Raw genomic sequence first — 22,555 nt, 5'->3', positions numbered from 1 at the left:
AATGGTAATGGTACTAGCAAACAAAACAAAAAACAGGGCTGGGGGACAGGGTGCAGATAAGTCTGATTTGCAGCATTTCGAGTTTGAGGTGACCATGGGTCATTCAGGAGTAATGTGCAGAGAACAACCCAATGTGGAAAGGGGTTGGGAATAATATTTTAAGTGAAGGGAGAAGCAGGTATGAAGGCTGACCTAGAGATGTTAAAGATATTTTGGAGGAAAATAAAGTAGCTCAGTCTGGCCAGAGCATAGAATTTGGCAGGGGCAGAGTGGGGGTGGTGCAGGGACTCCAAAAGTAAGGTTGGAGTGGTTGCTATAGGTCAGATCCTGATGGACCTTATGAACCAAGAGACTAAGATTCATTCTTAGAACAATAGAGGGCATTCAGAGGTTTTAGGCAGTTATTGTTATTATTTTTTAAGATTTTATTTACTTATTTGACAGAGAGAGAGAGACAGCGAGAGAGGGAACACAAGCAGAGGGAGAGGGAGAAGCAGGCTTCCCCTCGGAGCAGGGAGCCCAATGCGGGGCTTGATCCCAGGACCCTGGGATCGTGACCTGAGCTGAAGGCAGACGCTTAACGACTGAGCCACCCAGGCGCCCCGGCAGTTATTTTTTTTTTTAAAGATTTTATTTATTTATTTGACAGAGAGGGGCGTGTTAAGCAGATATGACATGACCATATTTGTCCTATAGAAAGATAGCTCTGGTCACATCAGGAAGAATCTGTTAGAGAGGGATAAGACAGGAAGCAGGTAATCCAAATGAGAGGTGAAGCTGGCTTCTTAATCAGGGATAGTAAAAACGGACAAAAGTAAGTGGGTTTGAGATCCATTTAGAAGATGAAATTTAAAGAACATGGTAATTCATGCACCCCAGTGTTTATAGCAGCATTATCTACAATAGCCAAATTATGGAAATAGCCTAGGTGTCCATCGACAGATGAATGGATAAAGAAGATGTGGTATATATACAATGGAATATTACTCAGCCATAAAAAGGATGAAAGCTTGCCATTTGCAAGGACGTGGATAGAGCTAGAGAGTGTTATGGTAAGTGAAATAAGTCAGTTAGAGAAAGACAAATACCATATGATTTCATTTGTGTGTGGAATTTAAGAAACAAAACAAATGAGCCAAGAGGAAAAAAGAAAGAGAGGCAAACCAAGAAACAGACTCTTAACTATAGAGAACAAACTGGTTATCAGAGGGGAGGTGGGTGGGGGATGGGGGAAATAGGTGACGGGGATTGAGGAGTGCACTTGTTAGGTTGAGCACCGGATGATGTAAGTGTTGAATCACTAAATTGTACACCTGAAACTAATATTACACTCTGTTAACTAACTGGAATTTAAATAAAAACTTTAAAAGAAAGGACCTGGTAATTAAATAAGAAGGAAATAGGGATCAAGGAATTCTCTCAGGTTTCAAGCTCGGCAGCTGGGTGAATAGTGGTACCATTCATTAAGGCAGGGACTACAGGAGAAGAACCAGGTTCTGCACATGCGAGAGTGGTGAAAGAAACCTGTGTGGGGCAGCCTGAATTTCAGGTGTCTGTAGGAGGCAGACATGTCCAGCAGACAGCTGGGTATACAAGTCTGGACCTCAGGAGAGGAAAAGCTCAGACTGAAGACTGAGACTAAAGTCCACTTTGCTCTGATCTTAACCCCACAAAGCTTAAAAGCAAGCCTTGAAAGGATCAAACTTTCTAAGTAATTTAACTGTATCTCAAAAATAACTAAGGAATGCACAAATATCTTGCACCCAACAAAGTAACATTCACATGGCTGGCATCCAATCAAGAATGACCAGGCTCACCTGAAACTAATACAACACTGTATGTTAGCTATACTGGAATTAAAATAAAAAACTTAAGGGTGCCGGGCTGGCTCAGTCAGTTAAGCGTCTGCTTTCGGCTCAGGTCATGATCCCAGGGTCCTGGGATCAAGGACCATGTCGGGCTCCCTGCTCAGTGGGGAGCCTGCTTCTCCCTCTGCCTCTGCCCCTCCCCCTGCTTGTGCGCACTCCCTCTCTCTCTCTGAAAATAAATAAAATCTAAAAATAACCTTAAAATTAAAAGCTTAAAAAATATATAAATATATAAAGAATGACCAGGCAATTCAGAAAAGCATGAAAAAACAATCCCTAATGAGGAGAAACAACCAATAGAAATAGGCCTAGTGATAACAAACAATAGAATTAGTAGGCAAAGACATTGAAACATATTCCCTATCTTCAAGGAGGTAGAAGAAAATTAGAATATTACGGGAAGATATATAAGATATAAAAAAAAATTTAGAGATGAGAAATAGTGTTTGAGATGAAAACTATAGTGAACCGGTAAACGATTAGACACTGCAGAAGATAAGAGTGGTGAACTAGAAGATATTTCAATAGGAATTATCTAGAACAAAATACAGAGAACAAAATTACTGGGGGAAAAAAAATGAATAGAGCATCAATGAGTGGTAGAATGTCCAGCAGCCTAATACTTGTGTCATTGGAACTCCCCTGAAGAGAGGGGAGAGCAAAAAATTTTTTGGAGAAATAATGGCCAGAAATTCTTTAGATTTGATTAAAACCATAAACCGATAGATCCAAGAAGCTCAGTAAGCCCCAAACACAAGATAGGTGATAAAAACAGCGCCACAGCACATCATCAGTACTTCCCTCCTCATGTCTGAAGTTGGTGTTTGGGAGGAAAGCCTCCCCTTGAGAGCTGCAGGAAAAGCGAGGTCTCACACGGCAGAGCCAGGTTTCAGGGCTGCTGGGAGTAGAGGGAGGTGAGCCAGAGAGCATTATGAGAAAGATTTTAAAAGAAGATTGGTGAGGGGAGAAAAAAATCCCACAGCAGAATGAGGATGAGAGAAAAAAGGCCACTGCCCATTTTAACAGTGGCCCATTTCAGGTAGTCTGTGGCCATACCTAGTGTACCCGGGAGATTCAGCTAGCTCTGAGTTTTCCGAAGACGTCCTGCTGTTCCCGAGAGCCTGCATTTGTTCAGGACAGCACATTTCTTCTTCTGGTAAATGCTCCTAACCACATGTGTCATGTGGGAATCGTGATCTTGTATAATCCTTGTCTCCTGTCACGGTGATGAGAGCAGGCGTGAGGAACGGATGCACACCAGGCAAACTCCTGGGAGTTTTGCCATTAGGAGCAGAGAGATGGAGTCTCTGTCCGTTTTCAGAGGCGATGTGTGCCTGAAAGTTGCTGGCAGCATGTTTTCTGACAGGAAGGAAGCCGGTCCGGGGAGAGTAATGGCTCAGGGAGGCCCAGTGGTGTTCCAGTCACTTTCTGTGGTCCCTGAAGCCCTCTGCACCCTGGCCCTTTCCACACTTCGATTGTGTGAACCATTAAATTGCCCTTTTTGCCTAAATTAGTACAACCAGTGTATTGAACATTCAAGAGACATCAGGGAATAATCAAAGCCGGCTTCATTTTGTCTCCCCGTGTCCCCTTAAAGTGTTTTCAGTGTGGGAGGTCCAGAGAATTTTTTGATACCACTGAGATAATAAAAATCCCATGGTCACATTGAGTCACCAATTCCAAAATTAGAGTATCCAGCCTTATGTAATAGCCATAGCTTTCAATTCATTCAAAGCTACAGTGACCTCCCCTTCCTGCACTCAGAGCTTCGTACCAGCAGGTGCCTGACCCTGGGAAGGGGATGTGCCCTCCTTGGCCTTCTCGCAGTCCTCCCCAGATGCTGCCTGCAGTTTCTGACCTCTCTGGAATCGGTGGGGAAGGGAGAGAGAGAATGGGAGCAGAAAAGACCTAAGATCCCGTTAGCACTGTCTCAGCTGTTGAGTGTTTAAAGCTAACGTTTGTGGGGTGCTCTGGTAGGCATTTGGAGACCCCCTCCAACGAGGGACCTCTGCTGTGCAGTTCCCCTGATGGGGGCAATGCACTCGCCAGAACCTTGTCAATCTTTCTGCAGCTGCTGGGACTCGGTGTCTGCCCCCATTGCTCTCTGCTGCGGCCCTGGCCACCCTCTGGACAGGTGTTTTGGAAGGGACCTAAAACAAACCCACACCAGCTCATTGATACATCCTTTTCTACAACAAATTCTAGGGGTGCAGGCCAGTTCTAATGCATCTCTCCTTCCATCCAGCCCAACTTGTGTCCTTTACACTGGTCAGGTGCAAGTCAGGCACCCGAAGTCCACCACGTTCCCCACTCTTTAAGGGTCAAAGTGAAGCTTCCCTCACCAGGCGTGAGGGAGAGACAAGTACTACCCATCCTGCCCCTTAAGTGAGATGGAGTCCATAGCACTGCTCTCTCCAGGGAAGCTGTTCAAATTCTCCCTCCTTAATTGCTCATAGCCAGTTACTTTTATATCTGATGTAGGGAGGGCCTTTCGAATTATGTAACAAGCTTTCAGATATTTCCCTTGAAAATTTACATCTCAGTCTAGAACCTCACTTTAGTGTCTGAAATTTATCATCCCAGAGGCTTGGCTGAAATACTCTTTTTTAGAGAGAGTGAGCGAGTGAGCAAGCAATGGGGGAGAGGGGGCAGAGGGAGACAGAGAATCCTAAGCAGGCTCCACGCCCAGTGCAGAGCCTGACTCCCAGCAGGATCTCATGACCCTGAGATCACAACCCAAGCCACAATCAAGGGTCAGACATTTCACCCACTGAGCCACCCAGGCACCCCTGAAATACTCTTTTTAGCATCCTGTTAGACTAATTTGATCTGGATATATGACCATCGTGACCAAATAATCCTGGTAATAACAGTCAGCAAATATTTATGGAGCATCTACTGTGTGCAGCCATGAAAGAGAAGCGCGTCCAGTCCTCATGGGCTGCCAGCCTAGGACAGAGTTTATAGACCGTGAGCCCACTGGCTGAATCCTGCCCATGGACGTATTTTGGGCAATTCCCATGATCTTTACATTTTTCTTGAATCTGTTGCTAATAGTTACACATTGAGAAGATTTACGTTCAAAGATCCAGATTCTTGGCTTAAAAAAAAAAAGCCAGAACGTGGCAACGTTGGGCCTGCATCACTGACTGCCTTTGTTAGCTGGCGCTGGTGGACGCTCCCCCTTCGACAAGGCATGGAGTCTCCAGATGGGCTCCACTCCCTCTTGGCTCTGTGACCCGAAGGCAGTGTCAGTTGCCATTTATCACTGTTGGGCTCACACAGTTACCTTTCCTTAAATTACAGAGTAAAATGAAATATCTCTGGTACTCATGTCTCTTAAGAAAAGAGAGAAAATGACCTTCCAAGAGAGCCATCAAGGGAATTTCTTTAGAAATGCAAAGTGTTCTTATCTATTTAATATGCAATTAGTATATGCATGTGTAAAACAAAACTTAAGATGCCACTGGAAAATAATCCATAGATATATCATTATGGCCACTGTACAAAAATGCATGGTGAAAAAAAGACATTTCAACAGGATTTGTTTTTAATGCAACTAAAATCAGTAGTATGAGTTACTATGGGAGAGTATCACATTCCCCCTTGTTCCCTTATTTGTGTTATGTTCTTGCGTGGCCCTGACATCTGAGTTTGCAACAAGGGGAAAATATTCTCTGGTGTCTCTGGAAGGAACCAGCCAAAGCGTGGATTCATTGTATGTCCAAGGGCATCCTAGCCTGGGTCTGAGGAGCAGTAGCAGGCTAGTTGCCCCAAGGTTATGAGCACATGGGGGAAAAGCAACAGGTATGGGCAAGTTAATGAGATTTTCTTTTTCTATAGAATGATAAATAGGATTGCTGGAAGAGTATTAACCTTTGAAACTAACCCTTTTTGCAAATTTTGTTTTCAGTTTATTTTTAAAATTGAAACATTTTTTTTTCTTACTGACTTTTATAGGTTCCTGATATATTAAGCAAAGTCTCCTATCCATTTATCTGAGTTAGAGCAAAAGCAGAATTATTTTGAGGAAAGGCTTTGACTGCCCAAGAGTATTCTCCTGAGAGGCAAGCTTCTGTTGGGCTGTGTGTTCTAGCTGGTATCTTCAATTATAAGAAGAGGAATTACTCTCACTGCAGCTCTGCTGCTTAAGAAAGAGTTCAAATCTGGACTTTACTCAGCCTTGCAGAATGACTCCTGCGAGGTACTTGTCAGGATGTGTAACTTCCTCTTCTTGGCCCATCATTGCTTATTAAAGCCTGAGTTCCTCAAAAGCCTTGCTGCATGGTCTTTTCCATTAGTTGTTTGGTCTTGGTATTCTGTTTTATCCTCAGGTGAAGCCAGCCCGACTGGGAACTGCATTCATAGGCTGCCTTATTTTGATGTGGTCACTCTTTACACACACACACACTTTGCAATCCTTGAACAAAGGTATAAGAAATAATCTTATGACACTTCTCAAGTCTTAGTAGCAGGAATAGCTGTGATTCTCCTGGTTTATTTTATGAACACTGGAAACCATTTTATCAGTGCTTTGCATTTAGCTTCAGCTGTGAGAAATCTTGGGGGTAAATCTATAATCTTCCTCCAGCGAGCACATAGGACCTTATAGGTCATCCGGTTTTGGTATTCTTATCCTGGCTGTATTTTATTATTTTTCTTATGCTTATTTCCCCCTTTGGTCCCAGATATCTTCTTTTTAAAAAATCGTGTACTTCATACAACTTTGTAAAACCGCTTCAACTTCATTTTAGAATGAGGAAAGATGTAAAGAATTTAACCTATTCATGATTTATCATTTGTCATAAACATCTTACAACTTATTTTTAGGCTTCATTTTCAATTTCCTACTCTTTATGTAATCAGATCTGTCAGCTCTTTGTGGTTGTCATGAAGAGGATGGGTTCATTGCCATGGATTTGAAGACCCCTGGGCTGCCACGCCTTCACTCCGTAGTGAACACGGCTGCTTCAGCAAAAATTATGATTTGAGCTTAGAGGAGGCAGATTGCTTCTGGCCCTGTTACTTCTCCAGGGGTCTGGTTTTGTGTTTTAAGTAAATTTCAGTCAAGTACCACATTTAAACAGGAAGGCAGTTACATGCCAGCATAGGACTGGGGGCCCAGAGGGTCTGGGAAACACCTGGCATTGAATCTGGTCCTTCATAAAAACAGGTGTTCAGCAGGAGTTCTGTGACTTAGATTTAGTCGTGGCTTATGTATTTGGCTCTGTTCCTTGAGCAGTTGTCTGTCCCCATGTTCTGTGTCTGGGGAATGCAATCTGCTAGTGTCAACAGTGGCTTGACTTCAGTGACATTTCCTGCTTTTCTTTTTCAGAGTATGATCGGTTGGGTTTCCTCCTGAAGCTGGACTCTAAACTGTGAGTAGAATGAGAAGGCGCCTTAACTCTGTGGTAGAGATGTCTCTGGGAGCTGGGGTCCAACTTCGAAGGGTCACCCGCTCCGTTCTGTGTCAGTTGGAGGACTCCTTGGGGCCTCTGGCCTCAGTCTGTCAGCAGACTCTTGGAGCATGTACTGTTTGCAGGGGCCCAGAGAGGATGGGATTGTGGGTTTAAACATAAAGCCTTTGATTTGGCTGGCACAGGCAGTTCCTGCCAGGTTCGAGGGACAAGGAGGGCCCGGAAAGGCTTCTGCTACAGAGCAGGGGATGGTTGAGTTACAGCAGGAGGCAGTGGCCTGGCAAAGATGCTCTGCAGCCTGGCGTGCAAAGCCTTCCGTGATCAGACTTCCCTCCCGCATTATCTCCTATCCTTCTGCCACAGGCAAACCCTCCATTCCCCTCTGCCTTGGCATGGGCTTCTTATCTGTGCCCGCACTGCCCTTTCCTTGCTGCTCACCTGGGAAAACTCAAAGGCCACCTCTTCCCTACACAAAATTCATGATCTCTTCCTTGATGCTTCCTGTGAATTTTCTCCCTCTGTCACCAATGATCTCGTTGTACTATAACCAACTGTAATAATTATCAATTTATTAAGAGCACGGGCTTGGAGCCAGGCCTGGCTGGTTCGAATCCCGGATTGCCATTTACTCTCTTTGTGATTTGGGGCAAGCTCTTGAACCACTCTGAGCCCAGTTTCATCTGTAAGATGAGGACACCAATATGCCTACCTCACTGGGTTAGTGTAAGGATTTAATTGAAATGATTAATTCATAGGGGTTTTCAAGTACAGAGTATCTAATTCCCTGTTCTGACCTTCTTGGTCTCCCTAGCACCTAGCCAATGCTGGCGTATCTTTGTGAGGTGCTTGGTACACCCGGACCGTAGTTGCATGGATGGACGCACAAAGGATAGGTGGGTGACCGTGCACTTCCCCAGTTAGGCTGGGATGCCTCGGGATTGGGCTGCATCCATTCTGTGTGTTGGTGCCCTGCATGGCACCTCTCGCATGGCTGAGCTGCAGTAAATGGTTGCAAAACCACCTGTAGCTCCTTTCGGTTGTCAGTCGTCTTTGTACACCCGTGGCCCCTGTTCTGTACCAGACAGACATGAAAGATGGGAATTGTGTCTCCTCGCTTTCCTGTCTTGCTTTAGCCCTTGACTGTAGCTGCTTGTGATGGTGATGACTGCGCCTACACACAAGACATCGAATCTGGGGCTATCTGGCTTTCCCACTGAATTGTCTAGCCTTGGGCTGTTTCCTGGCCTCTGGCTTTGTGGTTCTTGTGCCTCATACTGTGAGTTCAGGCGTTGTAATTCTCCCAGCTTTTATACATCGCGGAGGCAGCCCCAAGGGAAGGATAGTCTGCTCTTTATACCAGGCTAGTGGAGAGATGTCAGCCACATGTTAACATCTGGGGAATGGGACCCAATTATGTTAGAAAGCCATAGGCTTCACCCTTAGAAAAATTCTTAATTTAGTGCTCTGGGCGAAAAAGAAATCAAGTATAAGCTGTAAACAAATGAAATGTCACCAGAATGGAAAAGATGTAGTAATTTACCAAGTCAAGTCACATTGATGAACAAAAGGCATGTTACCTAGGATATGTTAACTACAGTATTTAAACTGTCTCCAGTGGCGTGGGGAGAGGAATTAGGAGGACGCTCCTGTCCTGCTCTCCTGACGGGTGGCTGGTACACCGTGGGCTGTTTTGCGGCTTGCTGTTGCATCCCAGGCCAGGCCCATGAAGCATTTGAGTTCAACTTGGTCTTTAGCCCGGGGAATAACTCACAAGTGAAGGTACAAGCTAGAATGTTCCTGCCCCTAATTGAAAAGACTTTTCCAGTCTGGTGCTTATCTTCAGAAGAAAGCACAGCTGTGTGGGAATGATTTTTACCTGCTTCCAGGGAAAAGTTTCCAAGTTCAAGGTTCTGAGTTCTGGAGGTGATCCCTTAGCAGTGGCTGGATCTCCTCTTACGAGGTCACCTTCTGCTGTGTTGTGTTCTACTTCCGATGTACAGGGAAGAACCTGAACTTGAATCAGAAGAACTAGATTTGAATTCTGCCCCTGCTGCTTAGAATTACATGACTGTAAATAATTTGTCTTAGTTCTCTGAATACCAGTTTTTCCATACGAAAAAATGTAGATAATAATACCTACCTCCCAAGATTTTTAGGAAGAATAGAAGAAAGGCTTGTAGGAAGTATGAATAGATTTATAAATGTAAGAATTTCTTTTTATTTGTCTTGATTGGATTCCTTTAGATTTTTAAACATTTTTAAATTAAACAATTTTTTTTACAGAATTGATTTTTAAAATTGAAATATAGTTGACACACCATGTTACATTAGCTTCCGGTGTACAACATCGTGATTTGAAGAGTCCATATGTTATGCTTTGTTCATCACAAGTGTAGCCACCATCTGTCACTATACTTCTGGAGTATAGGACTGCATACGTTTTGGAAATTTTTCGGCCATTATCTGTTTAAATATTGCCTCTGCCCACTCTCTCTCTACTCCCCTTTAATCAGAGTTTAAATGTTAGACCTTCGCCTTCTAGCCTGCAGGTCTACTAATATCTCTTCCCTATTTTCCATCTTTTGATCCTTTCCACATTAAACTAGAACCCCGAAGGACTCAGCATAGGAGGAACTAGAAGGAAACCTGCACCCCTCAACCAGAAAAGGTTGCCAGAACTCTGAGTGGATCAGGGCAATAAGTTAATAAAAAAGCAACACTTGATATTCACAGCCAGGTGATCTATGGAACCTCAAGCCGTGAACTTTAAGTATTTGAGAGTTTAAGGTATTACAGATTGACAGTGCTGCCAAGGTCTTGGCAGAGGCAAATGCAGGCCTGCTCTGGAGGAAGATGTGAGCTCCTTGCAAATAACCTTTCAAGGAAGTGAACAGCTAACAGTAAAGCACACGAGGAAATAAGGCTCCGTTGGTGAGAACCATGAAAAACACCAGACAACAGAGGGGGACCTGCAAAGACTTGTGAAGTCAGAATTACCAGACACAATTGATAAAGCAATTAGATATACTATATTTAAAGAAATAAAGATGAGATTGAATTATGTATTATATACGTGGTTAGGGGATTATAAAAAGCAAAATATCCGATTTGGAAAAACAAAACTTCTAGAATTGAAAAACACATTAAGTAAAATTAAAAACTCAATAGGATTTAGCAGGATTAGATACAACTGAAGACCGTGTTAGTGAACTGAAAGATAAGTCAGAAGAAAGAATCTATAATGGGTTGGCCAACTTTTTCTGTAAGGGCCAGAGGGTCACCATTTTAGCCAACATTGGCTTTATTGTTTCTGTTACAACTACTCAGCTCTGCTGCTGTAACATAAAAGCAGGCAGGGACAGCACGTAGACAAATGAGTAGGTCTGTATTCCCATGAAATTTCATTTATGGACACTGAAATTTTAATATAATTTCTATGTATCATGAGATTTTTTTTTTTTCTCAGCTGTTACAAATAACTCTTACCTCATGGGCCATCAGAAAAACAAGATAGTGGGTTAGATTCAGCTCACAAATCATAGGTGCCTTAACTGAGAGTCCTGCACAGATAGAGCTGTGTGAAAATTGTCTCCCCCCCTCAGGTGCTTTCCATTCTTGAAATCCTATTATACAGGACTAGTCTTAATTAAAATGTCTCTATACCCAGTGATTCCCCACAAATCTGAAAATAGATGTTTTGGATTTTTTTTTTGGTCTTCACTATATTCTTTTAATTACATCTCTGTGGGGAAAAATAGTTTTCTGTTTCCTTTGAGAATTCCCTACTGCTTGTATTATGACAAAATCTTGTGTCAACGCTATGAAAATTATTCAGAATACTTATATGCAGTGAGCTTTAGGAACCATGTCTTTTAACTGCAAGCTGTGTTGTTCAGGAGGGAAGTGTTTTGTTTTTAAAGATTATTTATTTATTAGAGAGAGAGAGTTCGAGAGCACAAGCAGGGGGAGTGTCAGGCAGATGGAGAGGGAGAAGCAGGCTCGCCACAGAGCAGGGGGAGCCCTATGTGGGACTCGATCCCACAATCCCGGGATCATGACCTGAGCCCAAGGCAGTCGCTTAACCAACTGAGCCACCCAGGCGCCCAGGAGGGCAGTGTTTTTTGGCAGTTAAAAACATGGGCTGTGCTGTCAGATACGGATTTTTGAAGCCCAGTTCCACATCTTACTAACTATAATCTTGAGTGAGCTATAAAGTGGGGATAATAATAATCATCCAAGGATGACATTCGGCCTATCCTGTACCCTTATCAGTGTCTGCTAAACTGGGAAGGATGTAACCCAAAAATGAGACTTGAACCTCAACTTACCTCCTTCTCCATGCCCCAGGTTTCATTTATTCACTAATTCATTTAGCAAATTTTTTTTTTTAAGATGTTATTTGTTTATTTGAGAGAGAGAGAAAGTGTGTGTGCGCGAGCAGGGAGAAGGGCAGAGGGAGAGGCAGAGGGAATCCCAAGTAGACTCCCCGCTGAGCACAGAGCCTGACTCAGGGCTTGATCTTCTGACTCCGAGATCATGACCGAGAGTCTGATGCTCAGCTGACTGAGTGAGCCACCCAGGTGTCCCACAAATATTCCTTGAGTACCAACTATGCTCTTTGTAATTGGGATAAAACTGAAAATTCTAAGCCAAACAGATGACCTTATAAGCTCGATTGGAAAGGGTGTCTTGTGAGCTAAAGACTTAGTGAATGGGACAGGAGTAACTGAGAATGGCGGGGGGAGGGGCAGGAGGTAGTATTTCTGGATAGCATCAACAATGAACGGGTTTTTGTTTTTGATTTTATCTAATAAGAATGACATAAGTGGTGGCTTGAAAGCGTAGATGGAGTACAAAGAGGATACAAGGGACCCTCAGCTGCATGGGGAATACAAGAAAGAGCAGCCTCCATCACACAGGGCTGGAGAGGAAATGGCGTTTTCAGGGGAGACCCAGGTGTCTGTGAGAGCAGTGGATGGAAGGGGCATTCACGAAGAAGCTGAGGATGTAAAGGGACAAGACTTTGCAGAACACAGTGGAAAGTTAGCATAGCACAGGCAGGGAGAAGTGGGAGATGGGGCCGAGAAGAAGCAGAGAGCAGTGACTTGAACATGAGGAAACCGACAAGGACACAATTGAGGGACTGAACAAGAATAACCAGGATGTGGGGCTGCCCCAAGATCGCCCAAGAATTAATCTCGTATTCTCCTGGGGTGGGGTGGGGGGGACACTCAGGCTCTCAGTGTACTCAGCTACAGCTTGATCGGATGATACCTGTGGGGAAAGGAGGGCAGTCTGGTTCCTGGGGAGGCTCTGGGTTCTCTGAGTCTGCTGTTCAAAGTTGGGGGTCCTGGGGAAAGGCTCAGGGCTACAGGTTGCTGCCCCAGCAGTGAGGTGAGCACTTCTTCCTTTATTCAACCAATGTCTTGAGCAACTTCAGTGTGTCAAGCAGTGTTCTGTGCTGTGAGAATATCCCAGTCATTGAGTTCCAAAGTCAGTCACTGAACAAAAAGTATAACCAATAAGTCAAGTTTTCAATGTCTTGGAAGGTAGTAAGTGGCATGGCAGAAAATAGAGCAGGACAGGGGAACGCTGGAGGAGAGATTGGGAGTTTGAATGTGGTAGTCAGGGTGGGCCTCGTTGGAAGGCGGCTTTTGAGCAAGGCCTCAAAGGAAGAGAGGGGGTTAGGCCCACCAGTATCGGGAGGCAGAGCACTCAGCACAGAACCCTAAGGAAATCTCACTTAGGAGGATCCGGGAATGTGCCCATTAGTCCGGCAGAGAGAAGAGCCACCTGGAGCTTCAAAGGAGCCAGACCCTGGTGTCCAGGTGTGTGTGTTTTCTGAGCTCATGCCAGCCTTCAGGGAGCTGATTTAGTAAAGTGGAGGTTTCGTCTGTTTCAGCTGAGTGTGGGTAGCTGCTCTGTGCTCTGGGAAAGCTCCTGTCTGCTGCCACAATGTGTTTTATAGTCACCATGTGGGCGAGAGCACTGGGACTTTAGTGCTCAGTCTACTTTTGTAAGGAATTCTCTGTGAAGACACAAAGATATGAAAGCCAAAACCAATTATTTTTAACCTCCAAAGGCTTGTGAAAACCCAAGTCATCTGTGAAAGGCCTATAAACCTGGGGCAGTCTAAAATATACCCCAAGGCCTAGTTTACTGTTTCCCCGAATGGCCTGCCAAGTTCCCTATGGCTGCACTGAGAAAGTGTTTATTGAACACTTAATATATGCCTGATGCTGTACTTGGTGCTTTCTGCTTTACCTGTCCTCGCCACAGCCGCTTGGAGGACCTCGCCAGCCCCATGTGTCATCTGAAGCTGATAACTCCCAAATGTGTAGTGAATGCCTAGTCTTCTTTCCCCATACTTCAGACCCGTTTACCCAGTTGCCTCCTTTACGTGGGTGTGTAGGCACGTCACACTTCACAGATCTAGAAGCAAACTCCTGATTCACATCCCCTGCCTCCCAGAATCTTCCCTACCCCACTACATGGTAACTTCATCCTTCCAGTTGCTCAGGTCAAAAACCTTAGCATCATGTTTTTGACACTAATCATCAGCAAAGCCTATTGGCTTTACCTTAAATATCTGGAGGTCCAGCCACTTCTTGCTCCTTCTCCCGCCATCACTCTGTCTGGACAACCACTATCTCCTACATGACGCCCTCCTGCCTGCTTTCACGCTTGCTTCCTGGTGGTCCAGTTCCACGCCGAAGCCTAAGTGATCCATCCTGTTAAGTGCAAGATAGCCCTAGTTACTCCTGTGTTCAGAACTCTCCAGTGGCTCCCCATTTCTCTTAGTATAAGAGCCAGAGTTTTTACCATGCTCAACCAAGGCCCTTCCACAGTCTAGACTCCTCTGTTTTCTTACCACTCTTCTTGTTTATTATACTATACAGGGCTCCTTGCTGCGCCTCAAATACTTCAGGCCCATCACTGCCTCAGACTTTTGGCATTTGCTCATTTCTTTGTTTGGGATGTTCTTCCCCAGACATCTGCAGAGACTGCCTCACCTTTTCAGACGTTAGCTCAAATATCCCCTGCCCATCCCACTTAAAGTTGTAACCCTAACCTCCATTGGCATTCCCCATTCCCCCTACTGTGCCATTTTTCTCCAGAGTGTTTTCCACTGTTGGATATCTATGTTTTACCTACTTGTTGTTTGTCCCCTCCCACGAGAGGGAGGGCAGATGGAAGGGGTTTGTCTATTTTTTTCACTACTACTTCTTAGTGCCTAAAACAGTGCCCAGCACTTGGTAGTTGCTCAGTAAACATTTGTTGCATGGATGAATGAATGAATGAATGAATGAATTGGTGGATAAATCTGTGAAGTAGGTGGTACTTAAATGCATCTTAACAAATGAGAAAGTCACCATAGAAAGAATTTACCTGAGTTCACAGAACGGTATGTGATCAAGCCAGCATTCAAACCCCTCTCCACTTGGCGCCAAACTTTCTACTCATCCCACTATTCCACAGAGCTTTCTCTTTTTTCCAAATTCACACTGTCAATTTGATCCCCAGTAAGCTTCGTAAAGGCAGGAGATATGAATGTCCTGCTCACAGGTGTACTCCCAGTGCCTCGTGTAGTGTTCCTGGTGCACAGTGAATATTCAATAAATGTGTAAACAGTTAAAAAGGACAGAGTAGGAGGATATAAGACAGAATAGTGCCATTATAATAACAAAACGCAGACCCTAAGTCTCAGTACTGGAAGATTTTGGAAGAATGGGAAGTGCAGTGATGAGGAATGCCACATGACCCCTGTCTTTAACCCTGTGTGTCACCATCTCCCGGAGGGTCTCTCACTTCAAGAACGGCCGCCACCATCAAGTGGACTCTAGAGAGCACGGGTTCTCTTTAATGCTTTAAAAAAGAGGGGGGAGAAAACAACAACAAAAACCTTTTCTTGGTTCCTCTAAGCAAAGCTAAAAATATTTCACTAAAGACTAAAAGGGAACAACAGAGAAATAAACCCCGAGAGCATAAGAAAGCCAAAAAGGTCATCTGGTTTGCAAACTACAGTGTTCTGTTTCTTCTGTAGATAGCTCAGACCAGAGCCCTCCTCAGTTCACAGTGGCAGAGCGTGGCCTGGCAGGACTGGACTGGGCTCTTTGCTTCACAGCTTCTAGCCTGTTCACAACCCCCACTGTTCAAAGACTTCCTCTTACACGTCTTGGTACCTATATGATCAAGACCCAGAGAGTCACATTCCTTCTTTGTAGCTCACCTGGAGCTCTCAGCACAGTGGCTCCTCAATTGGACTGCATATTGGAATCACCCGGGAAGCTTAAACAAATTACCCATGCCTGCGTCCTACCCGGTATAGATTCTGAAGTCATGGGGTTCAGGTATAGCCTGGGCATTGGGATTTTTTTAAGCTCTTCAGGTGAGTCCAATATGGTTCCAAGTTGAGAATCACCGCTTTAAAAGATACTGTCTTCTGTCTGAGGAACTTTGCACTTTCCCAGTTGGTTGATAACAAGAATAAACTCAGGTTTGAGGGGAGAGCGCTGCCAACACAGAGGAGTCTGTCTACATACATTGGCTCTTAGCCCAGGTCCTCACCACCGAGAGATTCTGATTTAGCAGATCAGGAATCAGACTTAGGTGCCTTAGTGTTTAAAAGTTCCCTCAGGTGATTCTAATAGGCCAGGGTTGAGAACCATGGAGATACAGCCTTCAAGCCTGTCACTATAATCATATCTGAATATGTCATAATAACTATGGCAGAATGTAGTAGTAGTTACATTAGGATAGTGGGATTGTGGATACTTTTTTCCTTTTGAGTTTACGTTTTTTTGTGTTGCCCTCATATACATGTACAATGAAAAGATATATTTGGATGTGCCTTCTTTTCTGTACTTTTCTTTCAAACTTCCATTATGATCTCTAGGTCTCTAAACACTACTTTCAAAAATCTATTTTATATTAATTTTTGGTTACCAGCCCTTCCTCTAGCTTTTTCTTTATGGGCTTTAAAAAATCTGAATCAATTATTTCAAGAGTTTCCTGGACATTCTATTGACCTACTTAAGTATCTCTTCCTTACCTATAATTGAAATAAATATTTGTGTAAAGACTTACTTTGCTGTGCTGTCAAATTGCCAGGAGGTCTGAGGGTGAGACATGGTAAGTCTGAAAGAATGGGCAGACCAAATCATGCAAGGCTTTTGATATAACAGTAAGAAGTTTAGGCTTCATCTTGAGGGCAAAAGATGCCATTGAAGTGTTTTTTTTTTTTTAAAGATTTTATTTATTTATTTATTTATTTGACAGAGAGAGAGACAGCAAGAGAGGGAACACAAGCAGGGGGAGTGGGAGAGGGAGAAGCAGGCTTCCTGCCGAGCAGGGAGCCCAATGTGGGGCTCGATCCCAGGACCCTGGGAGCATGACCTGAGCCAAAGGCAGACGCTTAACGACTGAGCCACCCAGGCGCCCCATCATTGAAGTGTTTTAAGCAGGTGAAAAACATAATCAGTTTTGTAGGAAGATGACTTTGTCTGCAGGAGGGTAGGAGGATTGGAGAGGACAGAAGTGTAAAGAGAGATAGTACATAGAAGGCCATCAGAGAAGTAAAGAGCAGAAATCAGTAGAGAAAAATCAACAAAACTAAAAGCTAATTCTTTTTTTTTTTTAAGATTTCATTTATTTATTTGACAGAGAGAGACACAGCGAGAGGGGGAACACAAGCAGGGGAAGTGGGAGAGGGAGAAGCAGGCTTCCCGCAGAGCGGGGATCCCGATGCGGGGCTCGATCCTAGGACCTTGGGATCATGACCTGAGCTGAAGGCACACGCTTAACGACTGAGCCACTCAGGCGCCCCGCTAATTCTTTTTTTTTAAGATTTATTTACTTATATGACAGAGAGAGAGAGAAAGCACAAGCAGGGGGAGGGGCCAGGGGAGAGGGAGAGGGAGAAGCAGACTCCCCACCGAGCAGGGAGCCCGACGTGGGGCTAGATCCCAGGACCCTGGGCTCATGACCTGAGCTGAAGGCAGACACTTAACCGACTGAGCCACCTAGGTGCCCTTAAAAGCTAGTTCTTTGAAAATATCAATAAAATTGATGAACCTCTAGTCAGGCTAGCCAAGAAAAACAAAGATACAAAAGACTAATATCAGAAATAAAAGGGGCATTGTCACTACTGATCCCGTGGATATTAAAAGGATAATAAAGGAATATTATGAACAAGTCTGTAAAGGCAGTTTGATAACTTACGTACAATGGACCAATTCCTTGGAAGACACAAACTTCCAAAACTCATGCAAGAAGAAATAGATCATCTGAATAGGTCTGTATCTACTAAAGAAATTGAATCAAAATTTAATAAATTTCGAAGACAGAAAACAGTGCACTTAGTTGGTTTCACTGGTGAATTCTATCAAACATTTAAGGAAAAGATGATACCGATTCTCTACAATCTCTTATAGAAAATAGGAACAGAGGAACCCTTCCTAACTTGTTCTGTGAAGCTACCATTATCCTAAAATCAAAACAAGATGAAGACATTATAAGAAAGTCTGGCTCAGTTGGTAGAGCATGTGACTCTTGATCTCGGGTTTGTGAGTTCAAGCCCCAGATTGGATGTAGAAATTGCTTTAAAAAAAAGACATTGTAAGAAAGGAAAACTACAGACCGTTACCTCTCATGAGCATAACATAAAAATACTCAACAAAATATTAGCGTATTGAATCCAAAACAATGTATAAAAAGAATCAAACACTATAACCAAGTGGGATTTATTCCAGGCATGCAAAACTGATTCAACATTGGAAAATCAGTGACTGTATTCCATCCCATCAACAGGCTAAAGGAGAAAAATTATATGATCACATCTATAAGATGCAGAAAAAGCATTCAGTATAATCCAATATCCAATCATGATTTTAGGGGGAAAAAAAACTGTCAGCACACTAGTAATAGAATATGATAAAGAACACCTACAAAAAACCCTGCAGGTAACATCATGCTTAATAATGAGAAAACTAGATGCGTTCCCCCAAGACTGGGAAAAGGCAAGAATGTCCCCTTCCAGCACTCCTTTCCAGTATTATACTGTAAGCTCCAGCTAATTCAAAAAGAAAGAAAAGGAATTAAAAGGCATAGAGACTGGGAATGAAGACGTAAAATTGTCTTTTTTCACAGATGACATGATTGTATAGAAAAATCCAGAAACTTGCAAAAACACTCCTGGAGCTAATTAGCAATTATAGCAAGGCTCTAGGATATGAGGTTAATAATATACAAAAGTCAGTTGTTTTCCTATAAACCAGCAATAAGCAATTGGAATTTGACATTAAAAACACACATCATTGAGAGAACACTGTGACAGTGGAGGCAGAGAGTGGAGTGATGCGCCCACAAGCCAAGGAATGCTGAGGATTGTTGGCTGCCACCTGAAGCTACAGAGGACCACAGAGCAGATTCTCCCTCAGAGCCTCTAGAAGGAACCATCTGAGGAAACCACCTTGATTTGGACTTCTGGCCTCCTGAACTGTGAGAGGATAAGTTTCTGTTGTTTAAAGCTCCACCCCACCCCCCCATCTTTGGGGTAATTTGTGGTGGCAGCCCTTGGAGCCTAATAGTGGGAGAACAGAAGAAGTGCCAGGCTGGGGACCAGCGGCCCAAGGGCCTGGGGGTGCCAGGAGGCCTACTCTGCCTTAGAAGAGGCTGAAGATGTCCATCAGATATGCCCAGACCTGTGTGCCTATGTTTAATGTGGTTATGACACCTGTGATGCGTATTTGTTTCATAATACATCATAATACTAGACTGTGACCCTCTGGAGGGCAGCAAAGTCATATGCTTTAATTATTCCAATGTAAGCTTTGGATTAACAGAAACGTAGGAAGCCTATATTAATTACTAATAGTATATTGCATGCCTGCTAAGCACCAAGCCATATATATATATATGTATATATATATATATGGCTTGGTGCTTAGCAATCCATGTATATATATATACATAGCAAACCAATGTATATATACACACACACACACACACACACACACACACACACACACACACACACTATCTCTTTCTGTCCTCACCTCTAAGGTAGATACTGTTATTATCCCTGTTTTGCAAGTAAAAACTCAAGCCTTCAAAGAATTGCTGCATCTGGGAAAATAAAACCAGTAGCTCCCATGTAAAAAAATAAAAATAAACTAAAAATACAGTATCGTTTACATTAGCGCACATATGCAAAGAAAGACTTAGGTATAAATCTAACCACACACACACATACCTATTAGCAGAGGTTTGGAGACAGCCAGGTGAGTTGGAGAAAATAATCCAAGTAAGAAAAATAAAAGGAACAGTTTTTTTCCTCATTAGATTAGTAAAATGATAATAATTCAGATGATCTAGAAGTAGTAAAAAATGAAGTTAAGTGTTAAAACAGGAGCAGTAACTGACATTTCTATAACCTTTCAAAGAATGCTCTGACCTACATTGTTACAGGAAATCATTTGATCTTTCCATCCATTCTAGAAAATATGTGTTGTTATAACTATTGTAAGAGTTAAGGAAACTGATTACTTCTTACCTGAGGTTACACAACTGGTAAGTGGAAGAGCTAGTTACTTAAACTCAAGTCTTTTTACCTTTATGCCAATTGTTCTTTATACCAAAGAAAGCAAGGGCTTTGGTGAGAGCAGAGGATGGGTTTTAGACTCCGTTTGTCTTGTCAAAAATGAGAATAATACTTACCTTAAAGTAGGGCTGCACCAAGGGTGTGCAGAGCCCCAGCGAAAAATTTTTTAAAATATTTTATTTATTTATTTATTTATTTGACAGAGAGAGAGAGTGTGTGAGCAGAGGGAGAGGGAGAAGCAGGCTTCCTGCTGAGCAGGGAGCCCGATGTGGGACTCGATCCCAGGACCCTGGAATCATGACCCGAGCTGAAGGCAGTTGCTTAACCGACAGCCACCCAGGCGCCACCTGCCCCCAGCTAAATATTTTTTGTAACACCTCTGGTGTATAAACACGTTGATGGGTCCATGTAAGATACAGTGATTTACTGATGAGGATTTAGAACAGTGGGGAAGGAGGAGATGCTTATGTATTTGTTTATTGTCCATTCAGTACACATGAAGGGTCTTCACAGTACCCAGATGCCATCTCTTTCTGTTCAGGTTCAGGCATCTCTTCGTGTATTTTATTGTCCAGTGCATCATTTCTGGCTAATTCACACCTCCTGCCACAAGAAAAAACTAATCATACTGTTAGTATTCATAGTACCTTGGCTCTCTGAAACCTGTTTTTTTTTTTAAGATTTATTTATTTATTTGAGAGAGAGAGAGCAAGCATGCAGGGTGGGAGGGGCAGAGGGAGAGGGAGAGAGAATCTCGAGAAGACCCGTGGAGCATGGAGCCTGACATGGGGCTGGATCTCATGACCCCAAGGTCATGACCTGAAATCATGAGCCAGATGCTTGACCAACTGAGGCACTCAGGCTCCCCAGCATTTGACAGATTTCAACATCCATTCATAATAAAAGCTCTCAACAGTTGCGTATAGAGGGAATTTACCTCAACGTAATAAAGACGGCATATGACAAGCCCACAGCTAACATCATCCTCAACAGTAAAAAGCTGAAAGCTTTTCCTCCAAGATCAGGAACAAGATGTCCACTCTCACCACTTTTATTCATCATAGTATTAGAAGTTCTAGCCAAAACAGGTAAGAAAAAGAAGGGCATCCAGATCAGAAAGGAAGAAGTGAAAAGTGTCTGTATTTGCAGATGACATGATACTGTGTAGAGAAGATTCTAAAGACTCCACGAAAAAACCATTTGAACTGATAAATGGATTCAGTAAAGTTGCAGGACACAAAATCAATACACAAAAATCAGTTGCATTTTTATACAGCAGTAACTAAGAGAAATTCCTTAAAAATCCATGTACAGTTGCCTCAAAAAGAGTAAAAGACCTAGAAATAAATTTAACCGAGGAGGTGAAAGACCTGTACACTGAAGACTGTAAGACTTTGATGGAAGAAATTGAAGAAGGCATAAATAAATGGAAAGATATTCCATGCTCTTGGATTGAAAGAATTAATACTGTTAAAATGTACATACCACTCAAAGCAATCTACAGAGTTAGTACAATCCCTATCAAAATTTATCATTTGAAATTTTATAGTGTTAAAAATAGAACAGCACATCTTCCAACCATGTCTTCTCTTGGACTCTACACCCTGCATGCCTGGATCTCAGGGCTGTACTGCCTTAGAGAATTATTGTAAGGCTAAATGAAATAATTAGGTCAACTATTAGCATATGGTTTATGCTCAGTAAATGTTAGTTTCCATGTTCTTTCCACTACCACCCTGAAAGAGGATGTGGTTTTTGTTTTGTTTTGTTTTGTTTTTAAGAAATGTAGAAACAAAATTGAATTGGAGCAGTTGCAACAAATCCCTCATGGAGAGTCTCTGTGAGCATTGCCTATACAGCTCAGGCTAAAGCGCTTGCAAGAGCTTACTGGAGAGCAGCCTACCAGCCAAAATGAAATAAGTGACAAGGTCCTGGAGACAAAGATAAACTGCAGTAATGTCAACTCCAGAATCAGTGATCAAACAGCAGAGTGGCCTGGTTTGTTGAAAAGGTATTACAGTGCGCAGTAAGTAGCAAGAGCTGAAAGGCAGGTCCTCTAGAGCTGAGAAATACCACAGATTCCAGATGGCTCAGATCAAGCAGTCCCTCTGCCTTAAAGTGATGAAAGAGACATAGGACAGTGCTGCCAAGTTTACTATAGATCACCATAAGTGGGGCAAAATCTATATGGAAGCCCCAGCCTACATTGGCGTTCACAAGAGCAAGGGGTCAGTGACGCTCAGGGCAAGATGGATTGGCCGCTCCCAAATGTGGGTGAATGAAGAGACTAATGATAATGCAAGAAGAGCCAGCAGATCTGTAATAATGGAGTCAGATGGAAGAGGCAGTCAGAAGAGATAGAAATTATCCTTAAGGAGAAAAGTTTCATCTTGGAGCTGAAAAGATCTATGGCAATGTTAAGTAGCCTTTCTTTCATTAGTCTACTTCAGAAAGAAAGAAAAATGAAAATGTTTAATGACGGAATAGGGTTACTAAAGCTAACTTAAGCTGCTTCTGCCATTTCCCAAGTCATGTTCCAGACACAGATCTCTAGTAATTGGAGAAATGCATCTTCAGCAGGAAGGTTAGGGAGGGTAGCATTGAAGAAGCAGTGGTGGGGCCAGCCCAGGGCCAAGGGTTCTTATCTGTGTGTTCACGCAAGTCCTTCT

The 22,555-nt window shown here is 43.1% G+C and overlaps 1 protein-coding gene across 1 annotated transcript in view; it reads left to right on the top strand.

Moving 5' to 3' along the window:
* ST3GAL3 (ST3 beta-galactoside alpha-2,3-sialyltransferase 3) overlaps positions 1–22,555 on the top strand; it is a 171,417-nt gene that overhangs the window by 70,425 nt on the left and 78,437 nt on the right. Inside the window, exon 4 of the mRNA XM_028123443.2 lies at positions 7,204–7,246. Within this exon, the coding sequence (XP_027979244.1) occupies positions 7,204–7,246 (43 nt within the window). The remainder of the gene's footprint in view (positions 1–7,203; positions 7,247–22,555) is intronic.

The sequence above is a fragment of the Eumetopias jubatus genome, unplaced genomic scaffold (genome assembly GCF_037043125.1).
Source record: "Eumetopias jubatus isolate StellerSeaLion01/CBP00866 unplaced genomic scaffold, mEumJub1_p1.0 scaffold_4, whole genome shotgun sequence".
In the NCBI taxonomy this organism is placed as follows: domain Eukaryota; kingdom Metazoa; phylum Chordata; class Mammalia; order Carnivora; family Otariidae; genus Eumetopias; species Eumetopias jubatus.
Note: the sequence above shows the minus strand (reverse complement) of the source record. Positions and strands in the feature narration are given on the sequence as shown.